Here is a 16,297-nt window from a genome sequence, read left to right on the forward strand (position 1 = left end):
AGCAGTAAAGGCAGGGATCCCGTAACCAAGCAATATTAGCACCGCTTGCCTATGGTTATGGTGGTGGAACAAATCTTCTCCGAAAAGCACTATGAGCTGTAGGCTCAGTGTACACAATTATGCACTTTAAAGAACCCAGTACATCTTTCAAGATAAGTAGGGGTTACCATGGTGTACTGGTCCATACAGTTCCTGTTGTGGACAGATGGGAGGAGCTGGTACTGTTTTCCCATCTAGTTCCGACTGGAGATGGAAGTTTTCGAATTAATTACCTTATTGTAGGAGGGATCCTTTTTCTCTCGTTTAACAGTCGGTGGTTTTACATCATTCACTTCCTTGTTGTTATCTTGGGATGACTTGGTTTCGTCCCCGGATGAGGCAACTGGGGAAGCGCCGGTTATTCCCTCTGGTGGAGTTGGTGGTTCAGTTACCTATTGCAGAACAACATAAAAAAGGATGATTAATTTTAGTGAAATAAAGTGGCAGCACAGAATCAGGATTATAAAGACAAGTCCATATATATATACACGTTGAAAATGAAACATTACTGTCATTTAAGTTTCTGTGGTTTAAAAGAACCTATTAACATTCTACTATTTCAACCAACTTTAAACCAACAGTAATAAGCAGTTAGCAACATGCTAATTAATTACTCTTATGTAATAACAAGGGTCACAGACTCTTATATAATAACAAGGGTCACAGCAACTGTAAAAATTATGCAGGCTTCAATACAACACCTATAGAAACTCTTACTCAAAAGCAATCATTTAATCTCATCCTGTTCAGAACCTATTTTTCAATAGCACTTCAACACTTACTGGAGAATGATGCTTAGTGAAAAAAATGTATGTTTGGTGCAGCACTATGTGGAAATTGCCTTAAATAAACAATTTGATGATATAAAATGATAACCAATTTGCCACATTTACTACATTGCTACTACAAGGTAAATACAACTAGGGTTGCAGACCCCATTACATCTACCTTACAAGAGGGATATGCTATGAGATAGAAACAATCCACTACAGCCATACCACATCGCTGATTTGGTTAAGTATTTGGCCACAGACTCAAATGAACCTGCAGAGTTCTGAAACCACATTATAATGAACATAAAGACCTGTCCACACTATCAAATTTTATGACAAAAATGTGACATCCCTAAATATGATCAGGATGACATCACATCATGAACATAGCATAGCAATGACAAAGCTATAGTCTAGAAAGACTCCAAGCAAAACTTATCGTTTGGATTATTTCATTTAGAACAATTACCGAAAGTGTACCGACAGTACAGGGAAAGATATGCAACACAGTATCGATGAGCAACACTGTGTCAGGATAGAGGCACATCATGGGCGGATTGCTATAAGCGGTCTTTAGACGGTCTTAACGGTTAGCTGGCTACAATCGTGACGTCACTAATGGTCTATGATTGTAGACCATTGCTATACCGTGGTCTAACCAGTTTGCCATCATGGCGTTCTGCTGATTAATTCAACAGTGCTATGACAAGACCTAGGCCTAGATCGTCAAAGTCGGAGAATCAAACGACGAATACTCCGCACACTTCTCAGCATCTGTAAAAATAACTACGTTTACTTAATCTTACGTTTACAGGGAGTGCTTGTTTGCTTTTCAATACCCGAAACGGTCTTAGGGAAGACTGTTTTATAGCAATGGTTGTAAAGGAATGACTTTAGTAAGACAATCTACAGTACGGACACAAATTATCGCTTCGTATCTGCTCGTAGATATGTTTTGAACGTAGCTACGAACCACTACGAAGATCATTGTTATTTTAATTAGCTTTGCAATGATCGTAGGCTGGATCGTCAGGCTGATAAACAATGTGTATACAATATTGAAATATAGTTTACCAGCTTTCAACACGTAAGCAATGTTGCAATTTACTAATAAACAATGTTACAACTTTATTGTTTTGTTATATCCTACCTTATTATTAGATCGATCATGTTTTAAATCTGTGTTTAGTTCGCTAGCTAGGTAACCTAGTGGGCATTCAGTATGTTCGAATTTCGATGTCATTTAGGCCTACATTTTCCCCTATAGAGGAGGAGAGCAGACAGTAATTATACTGGTAAACGTTCCAATTCGGAGAATTTTGATCTGATATTATTGTTCTGGCAGTAGGAATTTTCTTCTTTTAAATAATAATACCGATGACAAATCATGTACAAATTATTACGATTTCTACAGATCACGTTGTTTGTTTACCGTAATTTGAAGCAGAACAACCTGGAAAGCGATCCAATACTAAATGGAAGTATAGAAATCACTACTTTCTGCACATACAAATAAACAACATGCTTTTGCTTCGTAGGTTCGTTCGCTTCGTGTAGCCTTGCTTAGATTGTTTATATCAGGCTACGATGTATCTACCAAGCCTGCGCGCAGGTAAAATTGCAATATTTCGTGGCGGTACTGTAAGTAATAAAGCCAGCTTTATTTAAGGAGTTAAGACTGTTTTATAGCAATCCACCCCATGACTATATATGGGCATACAACAGTTTTTTTTCTCAAAAAAACTTGGATTGTCTGGACAGAGCTTAACAATAATTTCCTAGATTCTCACCTTCTTATCTTGCTGGGTTTCTGAAGGTTCTTCTTTAATGGTGGGTAAACTATTAGCCTCTACGGCTTCCATTGTATTTACACTTTCCTGCTTCATCACATCTGCAGTGCTTTTAGTATCAACATTATCTGATGGAACTGGCAAGTTTGTAGGACTTGATTTACCTGCAATAAAAAACATTTGTAGATATCAGTGATTGAAGAGCTTACAATGAAAGACATGAATAATTTATAAAGCATCATACATAAATATTGATATTGTCTAGAAATTAAAAAGTAGTTTGGTCTGCAAGCAATAGCAAACAATGCATGTTCGGTAGACAAATTTTTATTAGGAATTATGAGGCTTCAAAGGTGTGAAATTGTGGTTTAAACGCGAGTTGCACATGGGGAGCGAAGTTGCACCTAGAATGGAATAGCACCTGGCGAGTGGAGTTGTGATTGAAGAGTGAAATTGTGCTTAGTGAAAGATAGCAGGGATTGAGAGTGAAATTGTGCCTGTCTATCAGCTTCATAAAATTTTAACAGAAAAACCTTTTACTATCAAAATGAAACACCTACCTGGCATACCATTTTCTATCGTGGGACCTGAGGTCATTCTGTCAGATTCTTGTCCAGGTGCTCCACCACCCAGAACCATCTGGTTCTGCTGTGGTGGCCAGCCACCGAAACCTCCACCGGTCGGGAACTGATTTGTTAATGGTCTCTGATTCTGCACTCCCGCACCTCGAAATTTATGAGCGCTGTTTGCAGCAGCTAAGACAGCAGCAGCAGCAGCAGCCTGGGCTCCTCTTATGCTCGACGGGCTATCAGCACCTGGTGCTCCTGTTCCTACTCCTGCCTGTGTATCATTCCTTTGGTAGGCATTCGGTCCTCGTGGACTTTTCATGTTAGCATTGGAATGCGGCATACTTGGCATATTTCCTGAGTTGTATGCGTTAAACTGTGAGTTGAGACCGTCCATGTTACTAGCACCTCGTGGTCCTCTTGAATCAAGAGTCATTGTGTCTCCCATTGCAGCAGAACCAGGCATGTTGGGACCAGGCATGTTGGGACCGGGTATGTTGGGACCGGGTATGTTGGGACCGGGCATGTTGGGACCAGGCATGTTGGGACCAGGCATGTTCGGTCCAGGCATGTTCGGTCCAGTCATGTTCGGTCCAGTCATGTTTGGACCGGGCATGCTTGGGCCAGGCATATTAGGACCAGACATATTTGGTCCAGCCATATTTGGGCCAGGCATATTCGGCCCAGGTACATTTGGATTAGAGCCGTATCCATCATATCCTGTCATACTATGAGGTCTTCCTATATTACCTATGGAGTAATGAAAACATTTTCTTTCAAAAGAAATCAATACAATTTATTAATAGCAAACTTAAATTTGTTAAAAATAGAGCAAAATAATACTTAGCTAAAAAATATTGTTATATCCATTTTTGCCAAGAACTATACAAATACTGAAATATAATTTACATTTTTAAAGTATTCAGAAATTTCTCATTTCTAAAATATTCATAAACCAAACCAAAACTAGGAAATTAACAAGTGGTTTTAGATCGCCATTTTGTTTATTTATGCTTACAGTTACTATACCTGTTGAAAAGTAAAATATGTGTTATAGTGTGTGCTGACCACATCAGTGCATATAAAAAAATATAATTCATTTAGGGCACAGTAAGATTTATGAGGAAATATTACGTGTGAGTGCTACTAAAATAATTGTTGAATTAGTAGGACAAAGTTGACAAGGATTAGTAACCTAATGAGCGAGATTATCACTCAGGTATACAGTAGATAATGCTATCACAATGTGTGTCCACCAACATCTACAGAAAGTCGAGAAACCAACCTTGTTGCATTGGTCCTTGCATTCCTTGGGCGTAAGGGGCCATATTACCCCCTCCCTGGGAAAAGCTGCCCATTGGCTGATTCTGTGCCATGCTTGCGTATGGGGGGAATGTAGAATGAATATTAGTTCTCATCTGTTGCTGTTGATTAGGGTAGCCAGACATCGCCATCTGGTGGCCTGAAGACATTAATTCACTATTAAAACCTAATCCGAAAATAAAGAAAGCAGGGAACTATCAACTTTCAAACCATCTATATTCACAGATTGTCATTTGAAATGGACATGAGTAATTAATTATCTGCTAACTTCTAACACAAATAATTTGAACTTTAAGCTCTAGGGGGGTTTTCGTTTGGTTTTCTATTTTTGGAAATCAAAATTGTTCAATATTTTATATTCTAATTTTCTACCCAATTTACTTATGGAGATTTCAGCAAATTTATGTAACAGAATCAAATTTGACATGTGAAATAATTTAGTTTTTAAATTGGAAGAAAATGGAATAGTCAACTATTATTAACCAACTGGTTAGAAAAAAAGAAATTAAAATCTAAATAACATGCAATACTACAACATACAAAATAGCAAAATTGCCAATTGTTAATAAGGTTCACAGTGACAATATTACAAATTGTTTTCATTTGTCTTTAACTGTGACATATACTTGTGATTTGCCCATGATAATGCCATTTCACATTCATATTTGGGCTTGATCTCATATCAACACCATAGGTCTGTATTTGTCACAAAGCAAGGATGAAGATGTGTTGAGCTAATGAACTTGAAAAGTAAAATTTAATATTTAAATTGTGTACTTGTATATTTAAGAAGTTATTAGCTTTCAAAATGAATTAAAGATATGCCTATATTCTTTGTATTGAGTTATAAATTGCTGGTAATTAATTACAAAATTTTGCAAGTCAGTGAGGTCAGTGAGTTATTTTGACGTGTAATTAGAAGCTTATAATTTATTTAACATTTTAAAGCAATCTAATGATTTGTTTACTAGAATTTACCAGACAATTATCTTTTTAAAGTTAAAGGTGGTGAATGTCAACACATTTATTATGCCTTTATAATGCACACTAACAAGCCTATGTAAAACCTGTTAATTGTTAAATGTTACCTCTTTCTTGAGAGCTCATCGGTGACTGGTTCATCTGATTTATTGTTGAAGAATCCGATTGGCTGGCAGGTGGTGGCGGCATAGATGGAGGTTGTGGGGTTATTGAGCCACCTACCAGAAAGAATCGTTAGAATAATCAGTAGAAAGATTTTTATAAATACATATGTTATTCTCAGCTGCTATTTATATTCTTCTTTGCAAGTATTAACCTTGTCAACTGAATTTTCTACCAAATTCTGCCCCCTTGGCAAATAGCGTAAATGTACACAAACACGCCTTTGAGGGACACATACTTATCAATGAAGTTTGTACAGTTTTCCTGACCCTGTTCTGATTGGTCAGTTAAATTAATTTGAAATTTGATTGAATTTTTAATTTAATTTGGAAAGTACATTACCTGGCAGATAATGACAAGAACAATTACTGAACTGGTGAAAATACCATCATAACGAAATACAGAAAACTATCAACTCTTTAAATGTAAGAAAATAATACATACAAAAAAACTTTAAAAGTATGTGTCCATCTTCATTATTTTTTATCATTATACTTAAGTTCTTTGAAATTGTGAAATTATACATTCAGAGGGTCAGCCAGCTCTTATGAGCAAACTTACATTTTTTCTCATGTATTTTTCTTTATCTCATAATATTTGAAAGTTATGAGACATTGTTTACATGGTTTAGCAAAGTTGTTGCATGCTTCTTCATGGCAAAATCCTTGGTTCAAATATTTCAAAAACTGTATTTCACATTACTGAAAACCCTACCTACAACTAAGTGAGATTAGGCCATCTTGTAGTTCACTTACCAAAATCATAATTTAACTAGTTCTAATTATATTGTAGGTCACAATTAAGTTTCACTACTATATTAGGTCACCATGTTTTAATTCTACCTTACAATATGTGTGTATATGGGTCAACAATAGTTTCATTGCTGTATTACACATGTTACTTGCTCCAATTTATGATTCCCATTATAACCGTACACACAGACGACGCTAGTCTTCACAATTAGCTTGAGATGAAGTAATCCTACACATTGTACACAATAACAGTATAATGAACAGCCCGCATGGAGTATAAATTGTTCATTACTTAATCAGCTTGGCTAGCTAAGCCAATGAAAACTTGTGCTTAGTTCTGTACAGGAATAATGAAAGTACTCTGGAGAGTGAATTATCATAGTAATCAATTCATTTTTTATGATCCTTAGCAACACTAGATTGTATGAATATAAACTATTCTGACTATCTTTAACAATACACTGTAAAATCCTACTTGATAATTAATTTAGTCAAAATAATTCATTATCACATTATTAATATATTATTATGCTAACAAGATAATAAACAATAATTTGATAATTATAATGTAGTACACTGATTGCAAAATTCAAGTTGATAAAAATTAAAATTATTAAATAATCGTAATTCCCAAGAGAACAAATGACAATATATGCTAAAAAATTTTGTTTTATTTACTAACAAAAATTAAAGATTAGAAATAATATATATGACAGAATAGGATATAAGGATTAAAGATAGCATATAAAGATTTTAAAATTTACTAACAAAAACTTAAATAACAAAATGAAACATGCTCTCCGGGAATAAGCATTTCAACTAGTAATAAGTAACAATAAAGTCAATCAATTTTAATAATAAAGACTAAAAAATGCATATTGTTAATATAAGAGCTAAAGGGTAATCAATCTATACTGTATCATGTAATATAAAAAATCTAATAATATGGGGAAGTTGAATTACGTACAAGACATTTATCATTTCATATAAAAATAAATGGATTTCTTAAACAAATACATCACCGATGATGTTATTCAGCTAGTTTTAAAATGATAGTCTCACAAATTGCACTTAGAAAATACATTAGCAAATGCATAATGAGAATAACTGTGATTGGTTGTTATACCCCATATAGCAACCAATCATGGCACGGAAGAATAATTTCAATTAGATATATGGAATTTATATTCCGCCATTCCTACTATACATGAACAATTCTGCTTATGGTATACAAAATCACAAGCCTCTCCCCGTATCATAGGGAATATGAATAGCCTACAGTATGCTCCCTACCCTACATTTATACTTGTGGGTAAATAGAGAAAATAAGTTCACTTATCAATGTAACCAGTGTCTCATATTGAAAACCCTTTGATTTATAAGCCCAACAACATCAACACATGAGCCAAAAAGGTTTGTTGAATAAATTATTAGATACTGTACTATGACCACAGATGCATACTGATTTTGAATAACAAATAAGGAACAACAAATGTACGTTGAGAGACACTTACCATGGATACTTGCAGGAGAGACAGATGATCTAGACATGTGGCTTGATGGCGAACCCACTGGAGATGTAGACGGCCTAAGAGCGGAGACTGTAGGATGCAGATGAGGTGATTGAGATGATTGTGAAAAGGAATCTGTTTGCTGAGATGGAGCCACTGACGTCCCAGTTTGGTTGAAATCATTACTACTTGTGCCATCATCTATACCTCCACTCTCTGCCTCCTGAAAGTAAAAGAAACAGACATAAAATAACATGTAACATGTTACTTTATTTACTGTTTATGAATTAAGTTACAATAATCAATTCATTAAATATTATTTTCATTGGTAACAAGTGTATATATGGTTTTTATGAAGGACAAATTTAATAATAATCTTTGGTTGGTTCTTTATTAATATTTAACCAGTAAGTCCCACACAGCATGGCTGATTTTTAGGAGCCCTCTCATTTAAACCTTAAAAAATCCACAGAAGACAAAAAATAGCAGTTTATTATGAGCATTTTCCAATGTAGGATGGGTTAACAGGAAAGATTGTTACTTTGTACTTCTATACTATTTCGCAATTCCTTGTGACTACAAAATGTGAACTACTCTTCAATAATTATTGTACAGGCTCCTCTCGGATAGCTGCTCTTGGGTTAACTCTTAACTGATGTATATTCGCTGATAACAATTTTCAATTTTAATTTTATATGACTGGACTGAAGTCCAATGGGAATTGAACGCATTCTTGTTATTTGTTACATTTTTTTACCTATGTTAGGGTTTGTTCATCACTATAGAATTCCGATCATGAGCAATAATGCATTGCAAATTTCTACCGAATTGACAAATCCATGTGATCAGCTGTTTTGCTTTTATGAATTTTAGATTTGCAATCATCATCCTTTCAAACAAATAATTATCAAAAACTAGCGAAAAAGTTTTTTTTTTTTAATTGATTTCTAATATATTATAGCCAATATTGTTATTTATTCTTAATTTCTATAACCTGGCTTTTCTTACTTCATACTTGATATACAATAGGTGAAATCATTACTTTGTTTTTCTGTGTAATTTTTTTTTTATACCATCTCAATTATTTTTTCAGTCTTCCGGCTATGGGTTGTTGTCAACACTTCAGGTGATTTATTGAATTTGCAACTTTAAAATACCATTAATCATCTGATTTACACAATCCTTAATGTAATTTTAATTCGTCTGTAGAAAAAACACATATTTTATTAACAATTCTAGTACAGTAGGCCTCGATTTTGCTGGTGCATTAATATTCAAAGTAAAATAAAGTAGGAAAGAAACTATTTTGTGCACCAACGGTAGTTGTTCATATCGCTCAGTCCATGTAATTTTATATTATAACAACATGTTAATTTGACACAACCAACGTCATTGTTAAATGCAAATTATTTGCATATGGTTTGTTTATTGTTACAGTATTAAAATAATAAACATATAGAAACTAAAAAACCTCTTTTTACATTATGGTGGCCCTGAAAAGGGCTGTTTGTTTCGAGTAATTTTGACGTTTTTGTTGATGTCATATACCCGCAAGTATGTTAAAATAGGTTCTACTGTATTAGGATTTATAATTTGAGATCTTATCTATAGCAAAATCAATGTTTAAGGTACTTGAAATAAAAGGTTATCACAAATATATAAAAAATAAGATCTTCAAGCTAAAGCTAAAAAATGAACTTTTCTTTTTTTATTTATCAATTTTTTTCATCCATTAAATCAATTGGTTATTTTGATTACAATGTAATTGATACATCTTAAATATCAATCAGATAAAACTAAAAGAGAAATGCAATACTTTTTTTCAGGAAATAAAAGAATTGTAAATTCATCAAGTACACATACAATGGAGACTCCAAGTCTCACAGCTCGAGATAATTCTTTTCCCCTTAAAAATAATGGAATGACCTTATTCTGCTGCACAAAATCAGTTACCTATTTTGTGAATGGTAGATTCCAAAAAGGAAGTTGAGTCAGCCAGATATGTGAACTACTGTGAGCAACAATTCTTGTACTTCTATAAGGAAACACAATGATGTAGTTGCTGTGGCAACATATTCAGGCATCATGATTTATAATTATGACCTTTGACATGTTCAGAAAAAAAAACACCAAGAAGTGCAAACTGTTCACCAACTGTGTATATCTGGATACATTATCTAAGCCAGTCTCATGATAATAATAAAATCTTTCTTATAAGGAAACTCGGTTGACATGGTGTTTTTAAAAGAGCCGGTATCTTTGCATGCAAATAAATTTAATTACAGTTAATAATGACTAAATCAATTTACTACTGTTGCACACATTACAGTTAAGGTGACAATACAACTATTTTTATTACTTGGTGTTGTTTTAGTTTCTATTTTTTATGTGCTTTTAAAAATATTCATCATAGCAAACACAGAAATACATATAATATTAAAATTATTTATTTTAAATATCCCACAGGTAAAAAGCATAGTTGTCAATAAAGGGTTATAACGAAAGATGTGAAATATTACCAAACATCATCCGTTACCGTATACAGTAGGGTATAGTGAACAGTGGCCTTGAAAAAGAAGGACTTCCTTAATGCTCATTTGCGTAGAATTCTTTGTTCAACATTATATCCATCGTGACTATATATAACCAATACTGTGAACCATACAAGATACGTATTTCACAGTTCATGAATATTACAGAATACAATAATGTACAAAAATATAATAGATTCCTATTTTACAGATTTAATATTATTAGATTATAAACAAATTAACTAGTAAAAAAATAATTCAACTATTTAATATTGTCAAATACCTGAAGCTCTGCCCACACTATCAAATTTTATGTGGCAAATTTGTGTGATGTGCCCATATATGGGCACAATGTTGTCATATTACATCCAAATATGGGCATATCAGTTTCTAGTTACATAAAATTAATTAATTTCATAGTGTGGACAGAGGTTAAATAAGATAAATGCAATTTTAGACAAGCGATGTAAATTTCACCCACAATAGTGCCTAACTATAGAAATAACCTTAATGTGAAATAAAACCTCTATTGTATATTTAAAATCAAACAGCAAGAAATCCTTTATAGAATAAATGGTTAAACATGTGATTCCAAATACTACTTTTTGATTTGTTTTTTTTTTGTAATTTGTTGTTTATTTTAATTATATTCTATGACTGTTCGTTCAGTACGGTATGTATTTTGTATTTTAGTTAAGACTTAACGGGAAATAAGCAAATTTTTTACTTTGATAGGTTGAAATTGCACTGAATAATTTAACTTTATCAACTTATGTCAAAACAAGATCATATCACACATGTCAGAGACCTCCAAATAACATTTGGTTTTTAACTTGGTTTAAATTTGGTTTTTCTTTTAGACTTTCAAATTAAACTATTTTAAGTAGACTGATAAAAGGCACTGATATAGTAAAACATCAGACAGAATGTGGTGATAGTAAACTAAACTTCGAACATCAATTCTAAACATTTTTTTGTGCCAGTTCTGATCAATTGAAAATATGAGAATGTGACATACAGAAGCTAAGATAACACATTTGTGAGCATTTCTCGCTGTCATGACAACAAGCCCATGGGAAATATTAATCAGTTAGTTACTAGCAGCATTTTTTTTCCATACCTACAAAATTCAAAAGCACATGTTTATCCATTTTCCAATCATGTGCTATAGGCAAGTTAAACCACCAAATACTGAAAACTTTTATATCCATGTTTAAATAAATAATAAATAAATTAGTTTTATGTCCTGCCATTTCCTTTTTTTTGCTACCAATATTACAATCCTTATTGTGTACTGTAATGTTAAATTTAGAATATTGCAAACAGTAAATGTTTTACTTGTTTCGACCAGGTTTAATGTATACCAGTATAAAGATTTGATCATAAAAAAACAAATGGCTTAATAAAGAAGATTAAATAAGAAACAAGTTTTCACTTGGCATTAACATGACAATTTTTTTTATATGAAAAAGAGATCCAAACAACTAATATTTATAATAAAATACTGTCTATTATTACAATGAATATTTACTTTCAATATCTTGATAAATTATCAAGTCCAAGATTATGTATCTGGCAAAAACTGGCAAGAATGAAAAATATTATTTAAGTGATCAAAAACAAGTTGGTTATGAAATGGGGGCCTGTAGTGTACACTGTGATCTTAAAATAGGCTATGACTGCATGCAACATTTGGACTTGCTGATAAAATTTTGTCTACTATTACAATTAATATTTTCTTTCAATGTCTAGATAAAGCATCAATTCAGAGATATATAACTTGCAAGAAACTGGCAAGATTGGCAAATATTATTCAGCTGATCAAAAACAAATTGGCTCCAAACAGGGCGAGTACTGGGTTCTTCAAAAAAAAGCTGTGTAAAATAAACAAAACTATTATAATAAATCTAAATAGGCCTAACTAATAAATGAAAATAATAGTGAATAGCAAATAAGTATATTTATAGTCAATGAGTACATTTTATATTTATTTAATGAAAAGGTATCTTCCGACAGCCATGTTTGACCGTTGAACCATAGGCAACTGTATAGGCTACGTAAAGACTACTGTGTTCACTGTTACACTGACTAGAATTTACTGTTAGGATTAGGATGTATGTCAAACAAAATTGGAAATATTAATAAAGATGTCTTAGTCAAGAAATAAAATGAAGAATATAATTATAAGAAAATAATTTTAATACCAAGGTTTATTTTTTTGGCATAAATCTTAAATCCTTGATCCTTTCACATTATACTTTACATCAACAAATACATTAAATTTGACAACATAATGAACTAAGCATACCAAGTACAACATAAATCATTTATAAATTTACTATAATATTTAAGCGCACAAACAAGCTATGAATATCAACAATAGACAAAAATGTCCTAATAATCCACCAAAGGTCAAAGTTTATTGATCAAAATACAAAATACAGTGCACTCTTAAAGCCAAGCTCCGGAGGAAAAAACAATTTTGATAATATGATGAACTATTTTTTCAAGACACAAAATGAGTGACGAAAACTTGAGAGCGTTAAATATATATATAATAGATTTTTGAATATTTAAAAACTGGAGTAAAGGGGCATCGCCACCATTTTCCTCAGTTTTTGAATATTCAAAAATCTGTATCTCATTAACCATCCTGAGTTTTTCGTCAAACACCATTATTCTTGTGTCTCAGAAAAATCGGTTTTACATCGCTTTTTTATCCTATCCAGAACCTGACTTAAAAAAGAATAAGTTGGCAAAAAAAATCTTGTGAAATTCAGAATATAAATTTCTTTGATCCAATTTCTCCTAAACTCACCAAGCATTTGTAGATGCAGTATACACTAATAAATACTATAACACACAATTATATTACCTACTAATATGACCTAGATATACAAATAAAATAAATATAAGAACGGAAACAAACATAACATTCTCTAATTATGCTGGAAATTTGCCACATAAGGTCTATCCAGAATAAACACGCGTCAGTTAAATATTCATTAGCTGATACTGCTACTTTCATGAAATATCAATGAGATGTCATGAAATATTAAAATACAGCTCATGCAACTGAATTGTAATCGCTGTTTCTTAAGTACAAAAAAAAAAAACCCCTCTGTAACAAATACATCTTTCATGATGGAAGTGGTTTGGTAGATAAGTACCTGTTTTTATATTCATAGAAGAAGGTTCAATTAATCAACAACATGTATTTAAATTTATACACTAGACAGTAGGCCTATACTTGAAGAGGATTTCTTTGATTTTTGAAAATCATTGTTATATCTATATGTGCTACACTTTTCTAGCATAATTTCTTCATTTTTTAAAAGGGCATACATTGACCTGTGCAACTGGTTTTTAGAAAGTGAATACAGTACAAGACAGAGCAACTTAAAATAAATTGCACTTTTAAAAGAGAAGCTTATTATATTGCAAAATACTTGAGTATACTAAGCTGTATCATTAGGCTTGCTGGGTAATACTAGAGACAGCGAAATTGATATTATGATACATTCAATGCTATAGATCCTGATGGATGTAGAGTATTTCTCTGTTCGACATAATGCAGCGCTTATTAAATTCATTCCAATCCCAGCTTATTGACAATGATACTAAAAGTACAATGAATTCAAATTTCATAGTGGAATGAAAAAAAAAATGGTGACTAGTAAACAGGTGGATTCAAATGGCAACCAGTTTACCTAACTACTACTGTACACAGGCTTTGCCGTGCATACACCAACAGGGGTTTTCCCAACAACATTGTGGTTTACAGAAGGTCACTAGACTGACCCTTTTGACCATTCTATTTATAGCTCAGCTTATACACAATAAAAAATAAATGGTTCTAATTGAACATAAACCCGCATACCCTACATTTGAATACATTAACCACATACATACTGCAAAATTGTGCTAAAAAGTATGTTTGATTACAGTATTATATTGTTCATTATTAATACATTTTTACTCTTATCAAATTTGGTCAGAAATCAAACATGATTGTGACCAACTATGTATTGAATTTTGTTTTTTTTAAGACTGACAAACCTAGAATTGTATTTAAGTTTGATGTATTCAGTGGGTCGTTCATGACTATTCCTTTACATCATAAACTTATGAAATCTTAACAATTAATTACCAAACTTGTAAAGTAAATTGAATTTGTCCTATATAAGTAACAATAGTGTATTGTAATAAATCTATTAAAAAATAGATTTAGATTATATTCTTGTATTGGGCCTATATTTATTTATTTAATTATCATTATGTAAATTTTGAAATATCTTTGAATACATTAAAATATTTTATTCTTTATAAGTATAAAGATAAGATCTAATTTTTTTTTTTATTATAATTTTGGATTTAATAAACAATCATGTACCTATATTTCTGTACTTCATATTTTATTTTCACTACATCTCTCTTAAACCTATCTTCAACATATTGATTTTTTTATTTGTTAAAATCTATTAAACAATTTCCTCATTTAATAGAATGTTCCTTACAAATAAAATTTCTTTTGTACGAAGAAGACTGCCTTAGTTACAAATAACGAACTCCCAGGCAAGAAAAAGAACCGACAAAAATGGCCTACCTAATTAGGTTCAACTTCAAGCACATGGGAAATTGCCCTAACCTGACCCATCAGCTCTCCTTTTTATAATAATAAGCCAAGCAAGGCCATCATGACAGGAAGGCTTTGAGCCAGTCACAATGAATGCACCTCTAGAACAAGCTTAGTGGAAAGCAACTTCCTTCACAAAACAAAACAACTAGTCTCTTCGTTCTTTACTAGATCCACAAACAGCTTTGCTATTTGCATGCATCACTTTACCTCAATGGGTTTACTATATTATTGTGTGCAGTTCTAAATTGAAATCAAAGAAGTTATAAAAACAACAATTTTTTTAAACTAATGGAAATAAATTAAAATGATTTAACAACTATTAAACATTTTCATCCAGTTAGTATTAAAAATCCTTCCCTTTACAATTATATACAGTATTGTACACATGTAAAATTTGCAATTTACTACCTAGAAAATATTTTTTAAATATATATTTGAATATAATTATGCATTCCTATCTCTTTTATTTACAATCTTGAATAACACTTTTATATATAATATAATGAACTGATTTACCTAAAGTAAGTTTGGTATTTCCCTTTCAAACCAACAATAACGCATGTCTAAATAATAGTTATCAATTAATTAATGCATAAATTTACAGCCAAGAATTTAAAAAAAATAATAATAATAATAATAATGCAATACACATTACATTAAGTTTTAGAACATAAAAAACATGTTTCTCTTTTCCTCTCATTATTTTTGGGAAAATCCTTTTTTTAATTCACAAGCCAAAATCCTATTCCAATAGAAATTAAAAAAAAAATCCTCACAGGTATTTGATACTATATTAATTTAATTTCACCCAACAGTGTATGACCAATGCATTGATAATACAACTGTGTATTTTTCACCGCCATTTTTTGAAAAAAAAAAAAAATTTAAAAGCTCATTCATTTTTTAAGAAACCCTGGATAAGAAACTTTTTTCCATAATAAATGGTGAATAACAACGTAAACCAGCACTGCGTAAACACAATTATAGCCTTGCATAGAAATCAAGATAATGAAATAGAAGCAATGTATGAAACAGACATACATTATGCATAGCTCATTGAAGCTAAGGATTCAGAAAGCTAGAAAAACAGAACTGCCTAACAGTGCTTGAAAAGGATAAAGACTGCCTTTATTCTCTTTGGAAGCTTCAATTTGTGTTTCAATCATCATTTCCAATCTACAGCTTGTCTAATTTCCCACCACCATAAATTTCCCATTTATATTCTAGGCC

At 31.9% G+C, this 16,297-nt stretch overlaps 1 protein-coding gene across 5 annotated transcripts in view; it reads right to left on the reverse strand.

The window, feature by feature from the left end:
* Nucleotides 1-16,297, reverse strand: part of LOC117113883 (AT-rich interactive domain-containing protein 1B-like) — a 44,772-nt gene that overhangs the window by 8,841 nt on the left and 19,634 nt on the right. For 3 of the 5 annotated variants that reach the window (XM_033257359.1, XM_033257358.1, XM_033257355.1), the window contains 6 exons: nt 7,901-8,120; nt 5,580-5,690; nt 4,454-4,657; nt 3,163-3,918; nt 2,603-2,766; nt 273-431 (listed from right to left, as the gene is read on the reverse strand). In XM_033257359.1, the coding sequence (XP_033113250.1) occupies nt 273-431; nt 2,603-2,766; nt 3,163-3,918; nt 4,454-4,657; nt 5,580-5,690; nt 7,901-8,120 (1,614 nt within the window). The remainder of the gene's footprint in view (nt 1-272; nt 432-2,602; nt 2,767-3,162; nt 3,919-4,453; nt 4,658-5,579; nt 5,691-7,900; nt 8,121-16,297) is intronic. The other 2 variants (XM_033257356.1, XM_033257360.1) reach the window with 2 other exon arrangements.

Source organism: Anneissia japonica, unplaced genomic scaffold, assembly GCF_011630105.1.
Source record: "Anneissia japonica isolate Jap-2015-1 unplaced genomic scaffold, ASM1163010v1 scaffold1417_len1240632_cov203, whole genome shotgun sequence".
NCBI classification, from domain to species: Eukaryota; Metazoa; Echinodermata; class Crinoidea; order Comatulida; family Comatulidae; genus Anneissia; species Anneissia japonica.